The 20767-nt window shown below is 37.5% G+C and overlaps 1 protein-coding gene across 4 annotated transcripts in view; it reads left to right on the top strand.

The window, feature by feature from the left end:
• The window catches only part of ANO4 (anoctamin 4), a 166633-nt gene that overhangs the window by 132365 nt on the left and 13501 nt on the right, over positions 1–20767 (top strand). For all 4 annotated transcript variants that reach the window (XM_027739171.2, XM_027739170.2, XM_027739169.2 and 1 more), the window contains 9 exons: positions 354–436; positions 3746–3886; positions 6418–6582; positions 10308–10344; positions 12756–12867; positions 13955–14012; positions 16649–16746; positions 19307–19449; positions 20448–20600. In XM_027739171.2, coding sequence (XP_027594972.1) covers positions 354–436; positions 3746–3886; positions 6418–6582; positions 10308–10344; positions 12756–12867; positions 13955–14012; positions 16649–16746; positions 19307–19449; positions 20448–20600 — 990 coding nt within the window. The remainder of the gene's footprint in view (positions 1–353; positions 437–3745; positions 3887–6417; positions 6583–10307; positions 10345–12755; positions 12868–13954; positions 14013–16648; positions 16747–19306; positions 19450–20447; positions 20601–20767) is intronic.

The following is a 20767-nucleotide window of genomic DNA, read 5'->3' as shown; positions in this document are numbered from 1 at the left end:
CCCCAAGAAAACTTTAGCTTCATCAGAAATCTGCTATATCTGGTAGTGATGACTCACAGGAACAATTTTACTTTTTGAGAGCCCTCCCTTGGTTGGTTAGAAATTGAACATTCTCATTTAGCACTAAATGAAATTTCTAAAGCCTCAATCATACTTGAAGCAAGCAAAGTAATCCTTAGAAAGCCATGCTTTTTGAAAGCAGTTTTGATCATCAGCAAGATTTGCTGTTCAAAGGAACCTGTTTATGCAAAGAAATTAAAATAATGTAACAGCTTCATTCAACAGTTCTGTGATACTCATTACGATTTTCTTGACTTAAAACCAATTTTGTATCTTTTTTCTACTTGCTCCAGCTACTGTTTTTCTGGAGTTTTGGAAAAGAAGGCGAGCCGTAATTGCTTATGACTGGGACTTGATAGACTGGGAAGAAGAAGAGGTTTGTATAAAAAAATGTACACCCTCGTCTTTAAAACAAAGAGATTTTGTTACAAATTTGTGTTTTTATTTTGGATTTATTTTCAATTCATTATTCAAATCTTTATAAACTATGAAATAAGCATTTTTATCCTTAAAACTTTTCCTCTGAAACATGAAGAAACTTTCTCTGAGCCAGACTGTCATCACTTTTTACACCTTTGTAAATCTAAATTAATTTGCAAGATTTCATGAGGCAAATGCACTTTGTGGGAAATCCATTTTTGTTTTGGTAGCTAACAAATTTTGCTGTTTAATCCAAGGAAATTCTTGACAACCCAGGGTACCATGAAATTTGGCAAATGAGCTTTTATTTATTCTTTTACGTAGTCACTAGGAGTATTGATGGAAAGAAAGCCTTTTGAGGCTTGTACCAGCTTCTGAACATTCAGAATAGGACTATTTCAAGAATTCAACTGTTGAAGGGTTAGAAAACTCTTGGGAAAAAAAAAAAGCATATATTTCACAAAGCAATATAGAGTAGCTCTTCTAGAGCACAAAGATCTGGTCTAAGGCAGTGCATATTAATCTGTATTTGATACTCCAGAAATCAGTATGGTTTCACCTATGAGTAAAGACTTGGAACTATCCATATTTGAGAAGTGGGAAGGAAGGAAAACAGTCTATTTTATGTAGGTAGAAAAAGACACATCCTGTGGAGTTTGATCATGAAGTGGTACAAACAGTGAGAAGTCAATGAGAATTTTGTCTCCATAATGTGAAAATTTTACTCCTTGAAGTGCTACTTTCTAAGAAAACCACTGCTAATTAAATTTCCTATCTACATTCCATTGAGTTATCACTGGACAAAATCAGCTGATTGCTTTTATTAGTTATTTCAAAGAAATCAATTAAAGAGGTCTAATTACCATTTTAAATCACAAGCTTTTGATAATGAAGATTGGTATTTTAACAACACTATATGTCTAGCTTTTGCTTGCTTTAGTCTTCATGGGCAAATTGAAAAACAAGATTTTGCTACAGAGTGAAATTTATAAACTCCTACCAACAGTAGACTGAAAAAAAATTCATAAGGCTTCTTATCACTTTGTTATCTCTTTCCTGTTCTAAATGAAGAGGCAAATAAATGAAACAAGAAGAAAGGACAATTATATTTATTCAGATACCCAACCTTGCAAATTCCTCACTAGTTTAGATTTTCACCCAAGGAAGGCATGCAGCAGCCCCTGCAGTGTCCAGGTCCCTCAGTCTCCGGACATGGACTGAACGTGTTCTGGCTCTTTCAACCCTACATATCTGGATTTCCTGTTCTTGTAAATCAGGTGCAAGGTGGGAGACATGGAAAGTCTTGGGTGGGCATTCCACAAGAAACAAACTGCACACAGTTCCTGGCACTCCCAGACAGAATATAGCTTCTGTTGCTCTTAATAGCATACTTTTTTCTTTCTCTTCAGTGTCACTTTCTTTGTATCATTAACCTCAGCCAGACACTGTACTTTTTACTTCCAGCCCCAAGCACTGTTGAGTGTCATTAAAGAGGTACAAAGGTTCATGCCAGAGTCTCATTTTTTTGTGGAGAATTCCTGTAAAAATAGCAGTTGCATTATCTGAATTGACTGGAGATTGTAGGACATGTTGATATGATAAGGACTTCCCTATAGTGCAAACCGTAAAAGATAATTAAACCTTGGCTCAGAGAGAGTTGCAGAGAAGTAAGGATTTCTTGTCTATGACTCAGTGAGCCAGCTGGCAGAGCCCTTGCACAATCTACAGGGTGCAATTCTCAAGCACCCTGCTTCAACACTGTCACACTCTGTCCTTTTGCATGCCCCTGGGCACATAGGAATACTACTCACATGGTTCTTTTTGCCAGATTATGGTCTGCTCAGCTGCCTGCAGCCCTGATATGTCAGGAACAGCTTAAGCAACATAGAATAAGAACAAGGTGTTACTCTGTCTCCACAGAAACATGCTTAGCCTTTGTGTATAGCTTATGTAGGTCTGGTTCCCTCAAGCACATAATTAGTTACACAGGCATTGCAGTTAGGCATACCTGAATCTTAACTTGTTTTTGTAAAACCTTATGAACATGTTTGTAACAGATTGCTGTGTGAATCTGGAAATTAACTGTGCTGAGAAAGTGTCTTCAAAACTTGGGAGAAGGAAAATGAGACAGGACTGTCTTTGGTTTTGCCCTTTCCAGGGGAATTTTATAAAAAGGATGTAGGCTTTTAGGATATCTCACTTTTATTCACATTCTAAAGATACGTGTGAGCAGTTAACATTCACCCGTTTCAATGCAGTCATTTTAGGTCTGGGCATTTACAACTTCAGTCAGTCAGAGTTCAATTAAATGCAGTTGAAGAGTTGGAAGTGACTGAAATTTGTAAGTGGATTTTTGTCTGCTCCCTTGTAGTCAACTGTACCATGGGCCAGTTCTTCAGTATACAGCAGAGCACTATAAACATTGATCTAACGTCTGCCAGCAGTTGTGAGAGCCCATCCTCATAGCCTGGTTCTTTCTCTCATATGTGACAGTGTCCTGGATGTCACAATTGGGTAAAGTGGCACAGGACACGTGGCTGTTGGTGAACCTCTGCGTGTTAGGGTAGCCTTACTGCAGCTGAAAACTGTGAGGTATTACCTGCACTAAGAGTGAACCCTGTCTTCTGACAAATGCTGTAAACAGATGTAACCAAGTCTCTCCCCAGGTAATCCTCAAGTTTCATTTCAGAAGAGGGGTTTAAATGGCAAAGAAAGATTTGGCATTTCTGTTGCTGAAAGTTGTTCCTGATAATAATATTGTCCGAGTTAGGAAACATTTGAGCAGCATTAGATGGCATGGATCCTTTTTCAAATGATGAGAAGATTTTGCTGATATTGGGAAGGTAACCAAATACCTAAAAAACCAGCAATTTGGTTTGGAAAAATGAGGTTAGTTTTTTTTTTTTCTTTTTGCTTTGTTGAAAAATCCCAGAATTAGTAGGATAATGTCAGATGGAAAAATTCTGTGATATCAACCTTAAAAAGATTTGTCTTGCAGGCACGTAGTTTGAAAGAGCATTGTTTAGAGGAGTAGCTAACTGGGGATTTTAACAAATACTTTCAATACATACTTTTATGGGTACAGTGATTTATTCCAATTCGCAGAAAGGAGACCTGATTTTCCAGCTCATCTTTTATAGTAGCTGGGCCAGATGTGAATTCAAAGATTTAATTCCCAATAACAGTGACCTGATAAAAGATCTGAAGTTTCCTATAGAGTTTTTCTAGCTGTGCTGTATATGAACATTGTCTGTCTGTTCCTTAGGAGGAGATACGTCCACAGTTTGAAGCCAAATACTCCAAGAAAGAACGAATGAACCCCATATCTGGGAAGCCAGAGCCTTATCAAGCGTTTGCAGATAAATGCAGCAGACTCATCGTTTCTGCATCTGGAATATTTTTTATGGTTTGAGAACTGTTATTTATTTACCAGTTGAAAAAAATGCAAAATAGCATTATCTCTGATGATAGAGTATCTAAATATTGGATATGACTGCTATAAAGTGAAATAAGCTCTAGCATGTTTACTGCAGCTTGAAAATCTACATAGCAAATCACCCAAGTTTCTGTAAAGTCCTACACTAGTTCACTCTTCACTAAGTCTCACAGATAGTTAAGTCCTTCCTTCAAGGCTGTACCTGTAAGATTATATGTAATGACATACATGCCAGAATAGTGTTTCTCTCACATTTAGGCACCATCTTCAGCTGACTGAATTAGCTCACTGGTTGTCTTTCCTGTGTGGACAGTGCAGAGTGATGGGGAAAGATGCCATAGAAGAGGCAGTTGTTCTTTGTAAACTTCACAGAGAACGTAAGATGCCTAGAGTGTCTAATGATGTTACTATGTCCTAGTTTTTCAGTGTATTGAGGAGATAAGGAAAGAGGGTTCATATTCCTAGTGCAATTGAAATGGAGAAACCAATGTTCCTTGACTAAAATGTGGCATTTCTCCCCTTTACAAAGTGCAAAACTAAATGCAGCAGCAAAATTTCTCCTAACAGAGAGCTGCATGCATTTCTGCTGAAATGCCCCCGTCCTCTAACCAGTGAAGCCATTATGGGCAGTTATTCACATGAAAACAGTTGTGGTGGTGCTGGTCTTGAAAATACAGCTAGCATCAACTCAGACTGCCATGGAATTTACCAGGGCTTTTCCAGGAGGCTGGGAAATGATAAATGTGTACATTCTCAGGAGCTGTGGAAAGCCAGGTAGGTGAGCTAGCCCAGCAAAAGGGCAGAGGACTTGAAAGAAACTGAGGACTTCAAAATTGTCCTTAGCAATCTTGGTCAAGAAAGGCAAATGCATTATTGAGATGAACTGTGCTCTGGTATGGCAGATGGTACGGATGGACACTGGCTCAGCCCTTGAAGACACATGTATGCAGTCTCTGTTCAGAATTAATACTACACTTGTGATATTTTCCATATTTTCCTGATGTTTTTTTCCTTGAAGGGGGTCAGCATTTTACTCCCTACCATTTGCAAACTCGATCATTAATCTTCTTAGCCTAGTTATAGATCTTGCTCAAAGTGCCAGAGAGAGTAGCCTTGCTCTGAACTGCATGCACCACAAATTATTGTCCCCATAACAGCCCTTAAAACAGCAAAAATTATTTTCACTGAAGACACTTATTATTGTTGGCAAAGCATGGGATTCCAGCGAGTTAGAAAAACTGCATTTTTGAGTATTTAGATAAATATATTCCTTTAAAATTACCCCTGTAAGCACAGGAGCTATACACTTACCAAAACTTCAAGTCAGAGGAGTTGTCAAAATTTCTCAGCATTGATTCTCACGGTGCAGTTACTAATACAGCTTGAACCAGGCTACTTGTTCCCTGGTAAGGAAAAGGAAAGTGGTCCTTCCTCTCCTCAATACTATGCAGGGAATCAAGAGACAATCCATCACATTCACGCACACTTCCCTTTTACTTCTGCATTGAGATTATGTCAGTCAATTTTGTAATGAATGTGAAAATATGAAAGTAGCTTGATTAGCATTCAGTGTTTTCCAAGTAATTTTGCCCATTTAATTAGCTCAGATATACTTCAATTTTGATCGGTTTAACTTGCCTATGCACAACCTCGCAATGCACCACTTAAGCAAATAATTTTCAGTGTTCTACTGAGAAAACTCTTTCTCCTTGTCTAATAAGGTGGCTAATGGGCCCTGTGTCAAAGTGTCTGTGAGAGGAGTCACCCATGTAATGCCCAACAGTTTGTCCTTTAGGTGGCTTGCTAAACTGTGACATAAATTGGTTAGAATGGAAAACAGTTGTCATTTAGTGCTCAACTGTTGCATAAGGAACATCAAGAAATTTAGCAGGCTGGCTCAGCTTCATGGCTTTCTCATTGTAATTGCTTCACTGATTTGCTGAATGTGTCATCAGAAAAGAAATTACAAGGGCGGTTGAACTTGATACCTTCTCTGGATAGAAACTGTCTAGAACTGTAGGAAGAAACAGAGAGGGTAGCTTGGCAGGGTTGTTGTTGAGGCAGTGCTTACAAATGGAGATATTTTTTCCTGTAAGTGTGAAGTCTATCAAAGCACAAATCCATCCCAAATGATATCATCAAACTGGGACATCAGCTTGATACTAGCCTTTGCACATCATGTGCACATAAGGAAAATTTCTAACTCCCAGAGCTGACAACACTGTTTCCCACATTAATGCTAAGGAAGAGAAACATCTTCAAGAAAATGTTTAAAACTAAAAATTTTTTTAATATTATTTCAAAATATTTTTCATTATGCAAAATAAAAAGAACTTCACAATAAGAATAATCATCATGTTGAAACCTTTCTCTGGAATCAAATGGGATGGATTTTTAAAGTATTTCATTTATTATATTAGTTTGCAGAGTTTCAGAGAGAAACTAACTCCTGTTCTACTGGAGGTTTTCAGGTTCTTCTCTCTGATTTTTTCTTCCTTTAGATCTGTGTGGTGATTGCTGCTGTTTTTGGCATCGTTATTTATCGTGTTGTGACTGTCAGCACTTTTGCTGCCTTTAAGTGGGCTTTAATCAGGAATAACTCTCAGGTTGCAACTACAGGGACTGCAGTGTGCATCAACTTTTGCATCATCATGCTACTGAATGTGGTGAGTAAAATTAACATATCTGAAATTATGCCCATACCATCAGAGCAGTAGATATCTTCATCTGAAGACCACCAAATGCTTTCAGTTCCTTTTTTCAGCAGGAATGGAGTGTCTTGCTATGACAGACATGGAATTATTATTTATGGATATCAGTCACTATTAATGTAAAGTACAATTCCAAACCCAAAACATTATGTAAAGTGTGTTTGAATGTTCTAAAAAATATTTTAGGGAGACATACCCCTCTTTTATCCTCTGCCTCTTTTTTTTTTCCCTTTTATACATTTGCAGCTTTCAGTCTATTTCTCTAATATTTTTGTTTCTAATTGTGTTTTGATGTTATTTTTTAAATACAGTGGCCAAGCTAAATTCTTATTTACGCTATTTTCAGTAATTCCAGTTTCAGTTTTTCTGATAGTTTACCACTGAGGATATGCATATACAGACACAATGTCCCTATGCCCGATGACTCTCTTGGGCTGAAAATTTTGCAAGGCTTGAGCAGATGTGACTTGTTCTAGAGCCATCTATGGCCTTTGCCAGGGTACACCAGAGACTGGTGCTGTCTGAGTGCAGTGAACTGGGACTGGCTGAAGTCAGGTTATTGTTGTGAACTGATTTGGAACCAGACTTGGGATAGAGAGAAAGATGGAATTTCTACATCCCAGTAAGACAGTATAGCAGATATCAGATGGGGAATGAGTTTCATCCTTGCATTGAGATGCTGATACTCCTGTATATTGCTCTGTGTGTCTTCTATTCATTGCCCTTGGCAAGAGGTGTATGGCCTTTCACTGTCAGGTTTTTGCCAACTGACATTATAGGAATGCATTTTAAGGGGAAGGAGACATCAACGTATAAACCACTCAGGTATTAGAGCCAAGATGGGGTACCTCTAGCAACCCGTAGCTAGCATCTTGTGCAAAAACCATGTTAGGCTTTACTCCAGAAGATGTGCTAACTGATTTCCTAGAGAGTGTGAGATGTTATTTCAGGCCTGCTTATTTCCAAGTGCAGGCTTGGAGACTACTTTCTTTCCTGTGCAATACCCAAGCATTTCCATCATCTAAAAATTAATCTTAACAGCCCCTTGTTTCTGTGGCTGGAAATTCCAAGAGTCTTTGTTGCAGGATTTTACTTCACCCTTTGGCATAGACAAGACTGGATTAGTGACTAAGAGAGTCTATCTAGAACTGTTGACTTTTCTGTGTTTTCCCTTAGGTGGGACTATAGGCTGAGAAAGGACAGGAAGAAGAGGAAGAAGATGTTTTTCTGTCTGAATTTGTACTGAGAGCTCTTTTATGTTATTTTTCATTTATTGTTTGTTGTCTGCAGATTTTGGGGGTTTTCTTTACTCCACTTAAAGCACACAATATGTATAGGAGAAATAAAAAGAAAACTATATATATCTATGCCAGTACAACATCCATTTCCAAGCTCTCACTATGTCATTGTATATGCAGTGAAGCAGCAACAAAGAAACATTGCACAAACAAAATGATTTTGTTCTCAAAGAGTTTTACAGCTTAGAGAATTTTTTAAAATAATGTAAGATTGCTTGAAGGTGCCTTTTGAGAAACTTTTTTTCCTAAAATACATCAAATAAGTGGAGCACTGCAAAGATGTATTTCTTAAGCCTTAGACTCATTACCATTCAACAGAGACCACAGCCATAGATCTGTATATAGCTCATGAAAACAAAAGGTCCACAAAATATGAAGCTGCAGGAGCTTTTCAAAAGAAGGATTTAGGAACATATAATCCCCCCACTTCCCATGATGGATTAATGTAGTTTATTGAGGGGAACTGGTGGATTTTTTTCTGGAAAGAAAAAAATCCCCAGAAGTAATTAAGGTAGTTGAATCCTCCATGAACTCTGACTCAAGCATTTGGACAATGCTTTCAGGCACATGTGATTCTTGGGGTGTCCTGCACAGGGCCAGGAGTTGGACTCGATGATCCTTGTGAGTCCCTTCCAACTCATCATATTCTATTATTCTATGATTCTATGAAAAGTACCAGAAGAGCAAGCAAAGATACAGTAATAAAACCAGAACAGACCAATATGTGTACAGCAGTAGAGAATTCCCTGCTGGGAAGCCTTGAAAACTACCAGTGATTCTGATACAATTTGACAGCCTCTCAAAGCATCGGGGGAGAAATGTCTAGACCACAGTAAATTCAAGACCAGATGCTCTGAGCACTAGGTACATACTCTGACAAATCCTTCATGACAAAACAAAATGACCTTCAAGCATAATGTCTCCCAGATAATTCTGGAGCCTTGACCTGAAGACAATCACTACCTTTGCCTAGGTTAATAAAACCTGTTAATTCCAGTGATATTGCCCATGGAAAATATGAACATAGAGCAGAATGTGATCCTAAACAAGGACCCTTGGGACTAGTAGTGATAAAATGCAGTAGCAGATAATTAGATCCAAACATTGCTAACAGAATCTCTAACACAGTCTTGCTGTTCCAGAAGGAATAGCAACAAAATACAGTTTTGATACCAACTTCTGCAGAGCAACATACATTTGTAAAATAGAACACTCTCTGCTGAGATTAGGATATAAATGACCTAGACATTTTGCACTTTTACAGTTGCCCTTAAGAGATGCTTTTAAACTCAGAAGAAACTACCTTTTCCATTACTTGAAACAAAACAATTTACTCCAAAGGCAGCAAAAAGCTATTCTAAGCAAGAAGTGGTTATTAATATGGATGAGAGATTTCAGGGTGACTTCAGTTCTTAAGCGGGCAGTTTGATCTGTAAACTGTACATAATTCAATTTTGTCAAGAGTTTATAAGGATAACTGGAAATGAAAAGAAACATTGCTGATCTGCACTTTGAGGATAAGTAAGTACTTCAACCTGAAATATGAGAAGGTTTGTATCCCTCTAGACATCAGTGAGACTTAAGGACATTTAGCAATTTGTGGCAGTAGGCTCCAGTTTCATTTAAAGCAAATGGAAATCTTTGTATTACTTTACAGTAATAATGAGGTTGTTGGGTTATAGACACAAAACTCCTTTGCAAATAGTGATTGTGAAAACCTTCCAGGTTAGTTTTGTAAGCTTTATGAAGTTACCAATCTCCTACAAAGTTTGAGAGCATGGTATCTGCTAAATGGACAAAGTACCATTTAGGATTTAGAAAAATGTTACGAGCTCAGAGTAGGAAATGTGCTGTGGGGATTACTAAAGATTTTCTCTGAACTAACCTTGTCCCTTCAGGGCCTTTCCTTTCAGCACCAGAAAAGTCTCAAACAAAAGAAAAAACCCAAAATACCCAACATACCATAGCATGCTTTTCTAGGGCGACTTTTTTTGTGAGATGAATGTTCCACAAGTAACTAAAACAAAAATCCTGGTTAAGCTATTGTTCTGCTTTGTGGTTTTGGAAAAGATGTTTCACCCTTTTTCACTGAGTATGTAAAATAGGGACAGTGACTGCATTTTTTTCTCCATATATTGTGGATGAAAAGAGCTGAGCATAAGCTATAAAAACAATACTTTTCCATGTTTAATTATATCATTATTTTATTATTACTATGTAATGATTTTTTTTAAAACAATAGTTTTATTGTAATTGTCAGAACATCCAAGAAATCACCTGAATGTTAGATTTAGCATGCAAGAGCAATTGCTCTACCGAGAAGGCAGTTCAATATTTTTGAGATGGTCATGTAACTAAGAGGTTGTTTCTTCTTTATTACAGCTGTATGAAAAGGTTGCTCTTTTCCTGACAAATTTAGGTAAGTTAAATACAAAATTGAATGATATTATACTGATTTATTGATCCATATACTCTGATAACATTCAAAATGTCTGCATAAATACGAAAAATCCTAATTAATTTGCAGTCTATAGGAATTAATGTTTTTCTTAAGTTTATCATAAAAGAGTATAGAAACTAAATTATAGTGCCATTCAATCAGTGGTGACAGCAATCATCCACCTTTTTCCTTATTCCAACCCCTTACCTTTTAAGAATGTAAACATAGTGCTACCTTGGGGGAAAAGGTATGACTTTTCAGACAGATTGAGCACTCACAACCCCCAGGTTTTGTGATGACCTGGAAAAGGAGAATCCCTTCTGGAAAAGAAACTTATAGCTTGAAACTGAGGTGCTAATTGACTATCAAACATTTGCCTTTAAGAGGGGTAGTAATTTGGAGGGAAAATAACTAGGTGAGTCATCGACTTTACCTACACACAAATTATAATGGTGTTCTAAATTTCAGTAATCTTTTCAGCTCACCCATAAAGGTGGTCTTCATGTTAAAGTAAGGAAACACGTTTTCTAAGGGGAGCGTGTACTGTCACTGGGGTAACAATAGGCTATCATTCATATCTCCATGTCTCAGGCAGAACCTGTGGGAATTTTGATAATTTTGGAAGACTGCAGTAGTTTGCAGCTATTGGCAAGGGCTCTTCAGTGTCAAGAAGCCTGAAATGAGACTCTTGCTGAAGGCCTATTAAGCAAACCATATTATAGCATGTGTAGTAGAAAAGGTTTGAGGGGATTATTTTGAGCTCCTGGCAACCTGTGTACATTGATGATGTGCAGTAAAGTATTTTGGACCAGATGGACAGATTTTGGTGTCTGCTCAGAGGAAAAAGCTGATTTTAGCTACTATTTAGCTATTTTAGTCAGGGTTTTTCTAAATCTGGGAAGTCACTGCTGATGTGTTCAAAGCACATCTATGTAAAATAGCATTTTACTCTTTTGTTTCTTTTTAAGCTGAGCATCCTCATTTGTATGCTGTAATTTTAAAATATTTTCGCTCTCCTGTATCCATGGAAAAGATACTTGCTAGTTACGGTTGAGAAATCTGACTTTCAAGTATGTGATTTGCACAAGCAATGCCCTCTTGCTCCCTGTGATACCCTGGGGACAGTAAGATATGTTCTGGAGATCTTGAAGCTTGATTACTTTCTCTCAGGTTATCATCAAGGTATGTCTGCTTCTTGTAACCTGTGCAGAAAGCACTTGTATGAAAATTCAGTGGGTCAAGATGTTCTGATATGTTCAGAGTGTTTTGTGATTTTTACTCTGATGGCCTAAGGAACTGATTTGGTTTGAATGATCTTTATCAATGTAATAAACTCAGAGTGGAATTGGCAGGAAAACTGTATTCAGAATGTCCTTCAGCCTTTTTCATGACCTTTTTCAGAACTCATGTCCATGCTCCTCCAGAGCATCACCGTTGTCTCTGATGGGCATATGAGCAAATCTTCAGCTGCAGCAGTCCTGTTATAGTCAAACTTGTCCTGCCCACAGACTGGCATCTGTTTAGAGAGCAGCTCCAAGTAAAGAGAACTGTTGTTTCTGTACTTCCAGTACTTTACTGGACCCTCCTTTGGAAGTAGTATATGAGTGCTATGATTATGATACTCAGAATCACCATTAGCACCTCCACCTCTCCTCTGATTTCTCCTGTTCACAGCAATGCTTGGCTAATAACAAGCTCCTGCCAACTGGAAAGTAATTCCAGGACATGGTACTGGTGTGCTGGCATAGAGGTTGTTTTGTTAACTTCTGTCTTGATATCTCTTTAGCTGGAGATTAAGGGCCTACTTGAAGGGAAGAATATGTCTTCCCCTTTCCTGTTTGCCTTAGCCCATCCACTGCAAAATAATTTTTTTCTCAGTTTTCTATGGTGAGTTCCCTAGGACAAGGAAAGGAAGTTATGCAGTGGCACTCAACTGATACCTGTGGGCAAATCCATGAAACAGAATTGCAAGGAGGATTTTCTCCAGTTCAGTGTGACATCTCTAACAAAAAGGCACTTAAATAGCTTGTAGTAAAGTGCTTTCTGGCAATGTCATTATGGTAGGATACATAAAAGGAAACAAGAGAGGAGCCTGAGCCTGTAAAGACCATTGAAATAGAGGAGGGATGTTTAATATACACATTACCTTGACCAGTTTCTTATGGTCTCCTGGGAATATACATATCCAGATATCAGAAGATATTTCTAAGTCTCTACAAGCTCACTTGCTGAGTGCTGCTTTTGGATACAATTTCTGTCATCTTACAGTTTGAAATCAGCAGGCTAATTTACAAATACATTGCCAGCTCTCATACGTGTGTGCATTCCTTGTGCCAAGGGAAATTGTTAATCTGATTAGACCTCTGAAACTCTGATAATTTTCTTCACAGAGCAGCCTCGTACTGAATCCGAGTGGGAGAACAGCTTCACTCTGAAAATGTTTCTTTTTCAGTTTGTCAATCTGAACAGCTCTACATTTTATATAGCATTCTTCCTTGGAAGGTAGGATTGATGTCTGCTCCCTCACATATGCAAAGTGAAGTAGAGAAAAGTAATAAAATTGCCTGTAATGAAACAAAATGGACCATATTATCACACATCTCAAAATGCAAACTCTATATTAGCAAGGCAGAACAGATTGCAGTTTTATTTTCCTTTCAAAAGCCCAGAAACAGAACCAGTTTTCATTTCCTATCACCACATGGTCTAAATGCTAACAATTTTACTGTTGGGAACATGCATCCCACAATATTATATATGCAGATCATTTCATTCTGCCTTTATGTGTGTATTTGGTACAGGCAAGTGAAAGATAGGATAAGCTAGGCTAGCCTAGGCTAAGCTAGGGTAAGATAGGGTAGATAGTTCAGTTGTAAAGGATCTACAGCAGTCATCTAGTCCTACAGCCTGAATACTTTGCTGCTTCTATTACATGATTTGGACTGTTAAGAGTGAATTGTGAGCTATTAGTTGGGTTTTTTCCCACAGAATATTTTACATATAAAAATATAATATATATTTATATGTATATATTATATCTCTATATATATAAAATTTGTATACCTCTTTCTACCAGCCTCCTAAAAAGAAAGATCCTTTGAGCAGAGAAGGTTTGACTAGAAGAATCCATTAGTATGGATCATTTGCATATGGGAGTCATTCTGGGAGAAAACACAAGAGGATAGTAATAAAACTATGGGGTTTTTACTGAAAACTAAAGTTTTCACTGATTTCACAGAAAGAGAGATATCACAGCCCATATTACAGTGTAAGGAAGTGGACTGGCAGTTGAGAGCCATTTTCCAAACTGACATGAACAGTTTCAGTTAGATTTTCCGTCCGCTCTGCATATGTTCAATATCCAACATCAGAGTATTTGATATCAAAATAAAACTGGAAGTAAAAATATACTCAGTCCTTCATGGAGATTATTCCAGGACTCTCTGATACATTTTGCAGCACAACATCTTTTAAAGTTATATCAGACATGCTAAGATAACATCAGATTAAAATAGCAGTATGAGCTTTCTTGTACTACTGTGAACAGACTGCTTACACAACAGAGTTGATATATATTCCTATGTTAAAGATTTACAGGACACCCTGGTGCCTACTTAAGGCTGATAAACCGGTGGAGACTGGAAGAGGTGAGTGTTCAGTAACTGCACACTGATTTATCTGCTGCCCACGAATTCCATGAATGCAAGCAGAGGCAGACACATTACTCTGTCTAGGCATTTGTGAGCGTGTTATTGGATTTTCAGCTGCTGTCTAACTCCACACTATTGACATTACCATCTGCTACAAAAACATCTGCATATTTATATATATATTCCCTTTTCATTGCTAGCGGTTTTAGTGTTTGCTTCATATTTGAATAGTGGTATCATATGGTTTAAAAATTGCTCACAATTTACATTGGAAATTTTTCACCCTTGGAATGAATTGAAGTCAGATATTAATCTGACAACTTTTTGCTTCTAAAAAAATCTTTTCTTCTTGATTTATCTAACCTTGCTGATCAAGGAGCTAAAATAATAAAATAACAAGTTAAAAATCTAGACACATAAAATGCACATGAAATTTAATCAAAACAACAGAAAAAGCTTCCCAAACGAGCTACAGGCATTATGTTCCATGTCTATAAAATGAAACGAATATGGAGTTTGGCTTTGCAAGTCACTCAAGGACCCATCTCTTTTTTTTTGTTTGTTTGTTTTGGCAAACACGTTCAGAATTCAAAAACCATTTGACTGTTACTGGAGGTGAACAGCAGCAGTTTCTGAATCAGTCATTTAGTTTCCAGTGCTATTTGCACACTCAAATCCCCTGGTTTCTTTTCTGCTTCACAGCTGAATAATTGAAACAACTTTGCAAATAAATAACAAATTATAAGTGGAAAATGCCTGCCAACATGAATTTTCAAACATTTCTGGATATATAAATATTTTGGTTAATAGAGGCCATTCAAATATTAGGAAAAAAAAAAAAAGAGGAAAAAAAAGAAATTGTGAAGTAATGAATTCTATTAATTCAAGTAAATAATACTTGATAAATGGAGAGACAGAAATTCATTTAACATCCCTCCAAAATCTGAATGGGGCTGAGCTGACCTAAAGATTGCTGCTGCCAAAAGAAGCCAGTTCTGCTGTTCCTCTGAGTCCTCCCCCAGAAATTTGCTCCTTCCTCTTCCTCTGCATTGGCTCTGGCTTGTCCAACCCTGTGAGGAGCCTATTCAGTTCCTTGTATAAGCAGTAAACTTCCCTTTTCTGGACAAATTGGTTTTCTGATGAGTTACTGGGCTGAATCAACACACAGAGGGACCAGAGAACATGGAAAGAACCTCATCTCTCTGCAGGAGCAGAGATGGGAGGAAAAGTGAGGGAAGTGCAATGAGATGTTATAGGTTGGGTCAGTTGCTGATGGAAGCTACTATTAGTACTCCCTACTTTACTTTTTACAAAGAGAAAAAAGTCTAATAATAAAAGAAATGTCTAATAAAAAAAAAGGTCTTGACTTTATCGACTATATCTGTACTAGATCTTATTAGAAACATGCTTTAGAATATCATGTCCAGATATCCCTCCAATAGTCCTCTCTTCACCTGTTGAATGAAGCCAAGTCCCAGACATGTAGTGACACGATATAGTCTAGTAGAGCCTGTGAACATAATCAGACCACAGTTTATGTATTTTGTGATACTACAGTTGTAAGATTAGTGCTGCTTTGTTAACACTGCATCTACCTCTCTTGGGTTATATTGGCTCACGTGATTGATTCCTAAAAACAGAAGGATGATGATTTAATAATAGGGACAGAGAAGTTAATTAAAAAAATAATAATAATCTGCCACCCTGTTATATAGGGTTATATATAAACATCATCAGGGACCCAGGTTCTGAGCACTGGATAATGCAGTATGTATAAGAAATTAATTTCTCATTTTATTACAGGTCAGAACTAATTTTTCTCCCTAAAAGTTAAAGAGAAGTAATTCCAGTTCTATGAAAGTGATCTGTTTAATTTATCTATAATACCCAGGATTTAAAAATACAGCTTAAACTCCACTCTTAGGACCTGAAAAGTCAATTGTGCAAAGAACTGTTTGAGGGCAGAAAGTTTTTGGTCCTTTTCTGTTTTTTCCAGTATTAGATGAAAAATTACCTAAATTTGTACTAGCTGAACATCTCTCCCAAAAGCAGCACCACAACTTTAAGGTCTGGAGCCACTGTTAAAGCAAGAAAGCACTCAGCAAGAAATACTAAGACCTGTTGTTCAACAGTTAAAAGATTTTTAATTCTTCAGGAAGAGAATAGCTTTGCATGGTCCTCTCAACCATAGACATTAAATAGTACTCAACAGTATTAGATCTATCCTTAAGGCATAAACTCTTCGCCTGTGAGGCAGGAGGAATTTTCTCTTCATTCTTTGACTTGATGCACAGTCATCCACCCCAAAAACTGTTGAAATCAATGGAGAAAATTGGCCTTTGCTACTGACCTACTCACAGTTGCACAGCACATTAGAAGCACTAATGTGAAAACTGCATTGATTTCAGCTGACTCCAACTTCTGCAGAGAACTAGATGATAGTCTTAAAAGGCTGACAGTATGATAGTGTCATATGTTCCCATAAGTTTATATTTAAAAAAAAAAAAAAAGAGAATTACATTTAAATTCATTTTAGTAAATGATCTAATATCTGTTTCTAGTCTTTAAAAAATGCTTTAAAACTTGATGTAATTTCTGTTTAACATTTTCTTTCTCTTTTTTTGTCCTTGCAGTGCCACCCTAGTGGATGCCTTATTGATCTCTGTATGCAAATGGGTATTATAATGGTGTTAAAGCAGACATGGAATAATTTCATGGAACTTGGCTATCCGTAAGTAAATATAATATCTATGCTTCTATAGGTCACAGAATACTAAGTTTATGCTTTCCTAATGACCAGTTAATAAAAACAAGTTACAGTAGTCATTACAATAGAAAATTCCCCCAGGGATACAGAATTACGGACACATGGAGATGATGTTTAGGGCTTTTTTCCACATTGGACATAGTTTGCAAAAGTGAAAGTGTAATATAAATATTAACAAATAAATAATATATGGGAAGTACTTGATTTCATTAAATTGTATTCTGTGCTTTAAAACTCCTTAAAAATAACTGTGGGATCACTGTATTGCTTTCACAGGAAATATTACATGTATCACTTCTTAGATATGCCAGTAAGTTTTAAATTGGATTTCTCCTTGCTAGGTGATAAAAGATGCCTGAAAGAGCAGGTATGAGCTGGAAAAAATGCACTGCTGGCATATACACTCCCAGAGATAGAAAAGTGTACTGACTGGTATGTAGACAAGTTCCCTGGTGATCTTCAGGGTATTATGAAGCTGTGCCCCAGCCAAAAAGGTTGACAATTATTCATTTCTTATTGGTTCATTTCTTATTGATTAGTATTTAATGAGCATGTTTAATATGATTAATATAGGTTTAATATGATTAGTGTAGTTGACGTTAGAGACTGTACGGCAGGTCACCAGGGGAAATTAACATGCAAAAATGTAAGAGAGAGATGACATTGTCAGAAAGTTTGCCCTTCCAAAGTTCAGAGGGATTTGTTCTGCTGAAGGACCCACTGCAGAGCTAGTGTCGAGTTTGGTCCCTGACCTGCAGAAACATTTTGCTGAAGTGACTTCAGGCAGCCTCGGTACTGTAATGAAAAGCCTCAGCCACATCTGGCTGTAATGAGAATGGAGTAAATGATTTAAATGCACAGAGTAATTGACAATCAAGGTACTCAATGCTTGCTATTTCTCCATCGTTCCCAGGCCTAGTGCTACTTGCCAGTATTTTGCAGCTGTTAGGGCTGCAGGAATTACTTGAGGTGGGTAGGAGGGAACAGCAACAGCAGTATTGATCGTTCTCCTTCCACTCACTGTCTCTTTTGTCAGTTTTTATTAGAACTTTCTTCTTTCTATTAATAGGAATTTTGAAACTTAATAAAAAGCACAGAGGGAATTAAAGAAGGTGACTGATGGAGATAGGAGGAGATTGTTTAAGAGAAAGCAATTTAATAGGACTAAACTGCTTTAGGTGAAGTGAATCTCTTCACTTTAAAGTTGCAACAAGAATCACAACATAAAACATACAGTCACAACATTGTGAGATGCTTCAACTTACTCTGATGAGAGATGTGTTTACTCTGCAGACCCTTCAATCCACCTTCTAGCCCTGAAATGCTGCAGGCAGGTGCATTTCCTTTTTGTGTGAAAAAAAACATGATCCTTTCTGCTAAGAATATGATTGGAGCCAGAGGACTTAGAGGCAACCCTATAGTCTGTAGCTGAACTCAGTTGAACTGCACTCAGTTGCACCTACACTTCTTTAAGGAAGACAGGAATAGCTATAACCTCTCTGATAAATGGTCTAAATGGAAAAATAATCTCCAAGCTTTAAGAAAACAAGCAATTGTCCAAATCCTTATCCAAATACAATGACTATTTGCCTATCATTCACAGACCAGACCAGGTCACCGTGAAGGTAAAAAGTGAAGCATTGTCAAGAAAAGGATTGAATTATTTGGGTGAGCCATCACCTTCTAACTGACTGAGATGAAGTGGCCAACCACAACTTCAGAGAAATCTCAGTCATTGTGGTTTGGGGTTTTTTTGCTCTCTATACTAGAGTCCTTTGCTGGCCAAACCAGTGCAACTCCCTGACCTTGAGAAGCAAAGATGTTTATTTCAGGTGTGAGCCTTCGTTTCTCTTCTGGCTCAGTGCCTATGACAGTGGCCTTCCATATGCATTTCTTTGGGAACAATATCTTCCCCCTGATGACTGGTACAGCTCCCCCATTTCTTGAGATGGAGGTAGCTCTCATGTCAGCCATCCACCTCTCAGCCCCCACGTGTTGTCAGCAGCCCACACACTTCTTTCTGTCTTTTGTTCCTCTGAATGTTTCACTGCAGACACCATTCAGGGTTGCCTTTTCCCTTACAGGATTGCCCAGAGACTGTTACTCTGCACTCTGTAGAACTGTGCAGAAATACTGTGTCGCACCCACAAAGGGATCAAGCAGCATTAGCACTCTTATTTACTGAGCTGGACTATCTCCACACAGCATTGCATTCTGCCATGTAAACAGACCCTGAAGTGATTTGCTATTCTGTACAGAGAAAAAGAAGTAAACAAGTAACGAAAATATGTCAAAATCCCATCACCATTTTAAGAACATCTAGGTCTGGATTACAGCCCATCATCTGTATTTGTTTTCATACCTATTATGCTGTGTCATCAGCCACATATATTACTTGCGTTCTATTTTCCTGTGTATTGGGAAATGAATTTTGCAGTATGTGTTGTGCCCACTTAACCTCTTCCAATTTTGTGATAAATAGCCACTAATACTCTTTACTTTGTTTCTTTATTTTAAAACGTAGGCTAATTCAAAACTGGTGGACCAGGAGAAAACTACGACAAGAGTATGGCACGCAGAGAAAAACAAGCTTCCCACAGTGGGAAAAGGACTATAATCTGCAGCCTATGAATGCTTATGGACTCTTTGATGAATACCTAGAAATGAGTATGGCTCTAATGTTTGTTGTCTTTCACTAGATTTTAGTGCTGCTTTTTTGATGATGTTGTCTGGTATATTCTTTTAATTATCTCTGTATGAAGCTAAATAGGCTGCAAAATGTTTTTTATTCTCACGGGTCGGGTGAGGAAAGGAAGGGATTTTGTAAGAACCAAACCAATGCAGCTAAGCACACTGCCGCTGGTTTGCTAACGCATCTATGAAACACTTCCCATTCTGGCTTTTTTTTCCCAAACCACAGACCAGTTCTTCACCTGCTCACATTTCTGAAGATCTTTGCTGTTATTTACTAAGGGAAGTTCCCTTGTGCTTTTATTTTAAACTGCATGGTACAGACCTGCATGCTTGTTTATGTTTGAAATCTTCCTTCATTTACTACCTCACATTTACAAAGCAGCTTGCTGCCAAAAGGCATTGCTCTATCTGGTGGAGAGAGAAGGATAACTGCTTCAAAAATATTAAAAACCAAGAACTTTTGCCCTATGTGACTGAACTGCACATGTCATGATTGTTTTTTTTATTTTCTCCCTCACGTGATTCTTTTCAAATTAATGGGAAATCTGGCAGTCTTAAAACCTACCTCTAGAAACTTACACAAAATTTCAAACTGCTTCCCATCTGAACTAGTAAAAGGAATGTATTCGCCCCCAATCTTTGCAAGTATTGAGAGATCCTAGTTGATGCTGGAGTAAAAATGTTCTTTTCTAGAAGCATAATGTGTCCACCTCTGAACTTCATTCCAAATTACAAAATTTAGATGTTGCTGTCCATTCCAGTGTCAGATGTGCATTTGTTCTTTTCATCTTTCCTCTGAACTTTTGGCAAAGACTTGCTGTACAACTGTTACTAGGCTATTGCATAGTATGATATAATAAGAAATGTTTGTATACTTATACATAATGTTTGCTCGCATACACTATTTGGTATCATAGACCTTGGAATTAGATCTTAATAATTATACTATGGTATTTCCTTTTTTCCCCTAGTTCTTCAGTTTGGGTTCACAACCATTTTTGTGGCAGCTTTTCCACTGGCACCACTTCTGGCCTTACTTAACAATATTATTGAAATTCGGCTTGATGCTTACAAATTTGTTACCCAGTGGAGAAGGCCTTTAGCTTCAAGAGCCAAAGATATAGGTGAGCTCTTTGTATGTGTGTTTGTTATAGGTGTGTGTTAAGACTAAGCATTGACAAGTAAGAGCAGATTAAGGTATTTTCAGTCATCTTTGCTATTAATGACGCACCATTTGATTGCTCAAAAAACTTCAAGTATCTAATGCCAATCTACTCATGCAATTAATAGT

Source organism: Pipra filicauda, unplaced genomic scaffold (assembly GCF_003945595.2).
Source record: "Pipra filicauda isolate LSUMZ 115617 unplaced genomic scaffold, ASM394559v2 scaffold334_size1588553_pilon, whole genome shotgun sequence".
Classification (NCBI taxonomy): Eukaryota; Metazoa; Chordata; class Aves; order Passeriformes; family Pipridae; genus Pipra; species Pipra filicauda.
This window is presented reverse-complemented; position numbering and strand designations above follow the sequence as displayed.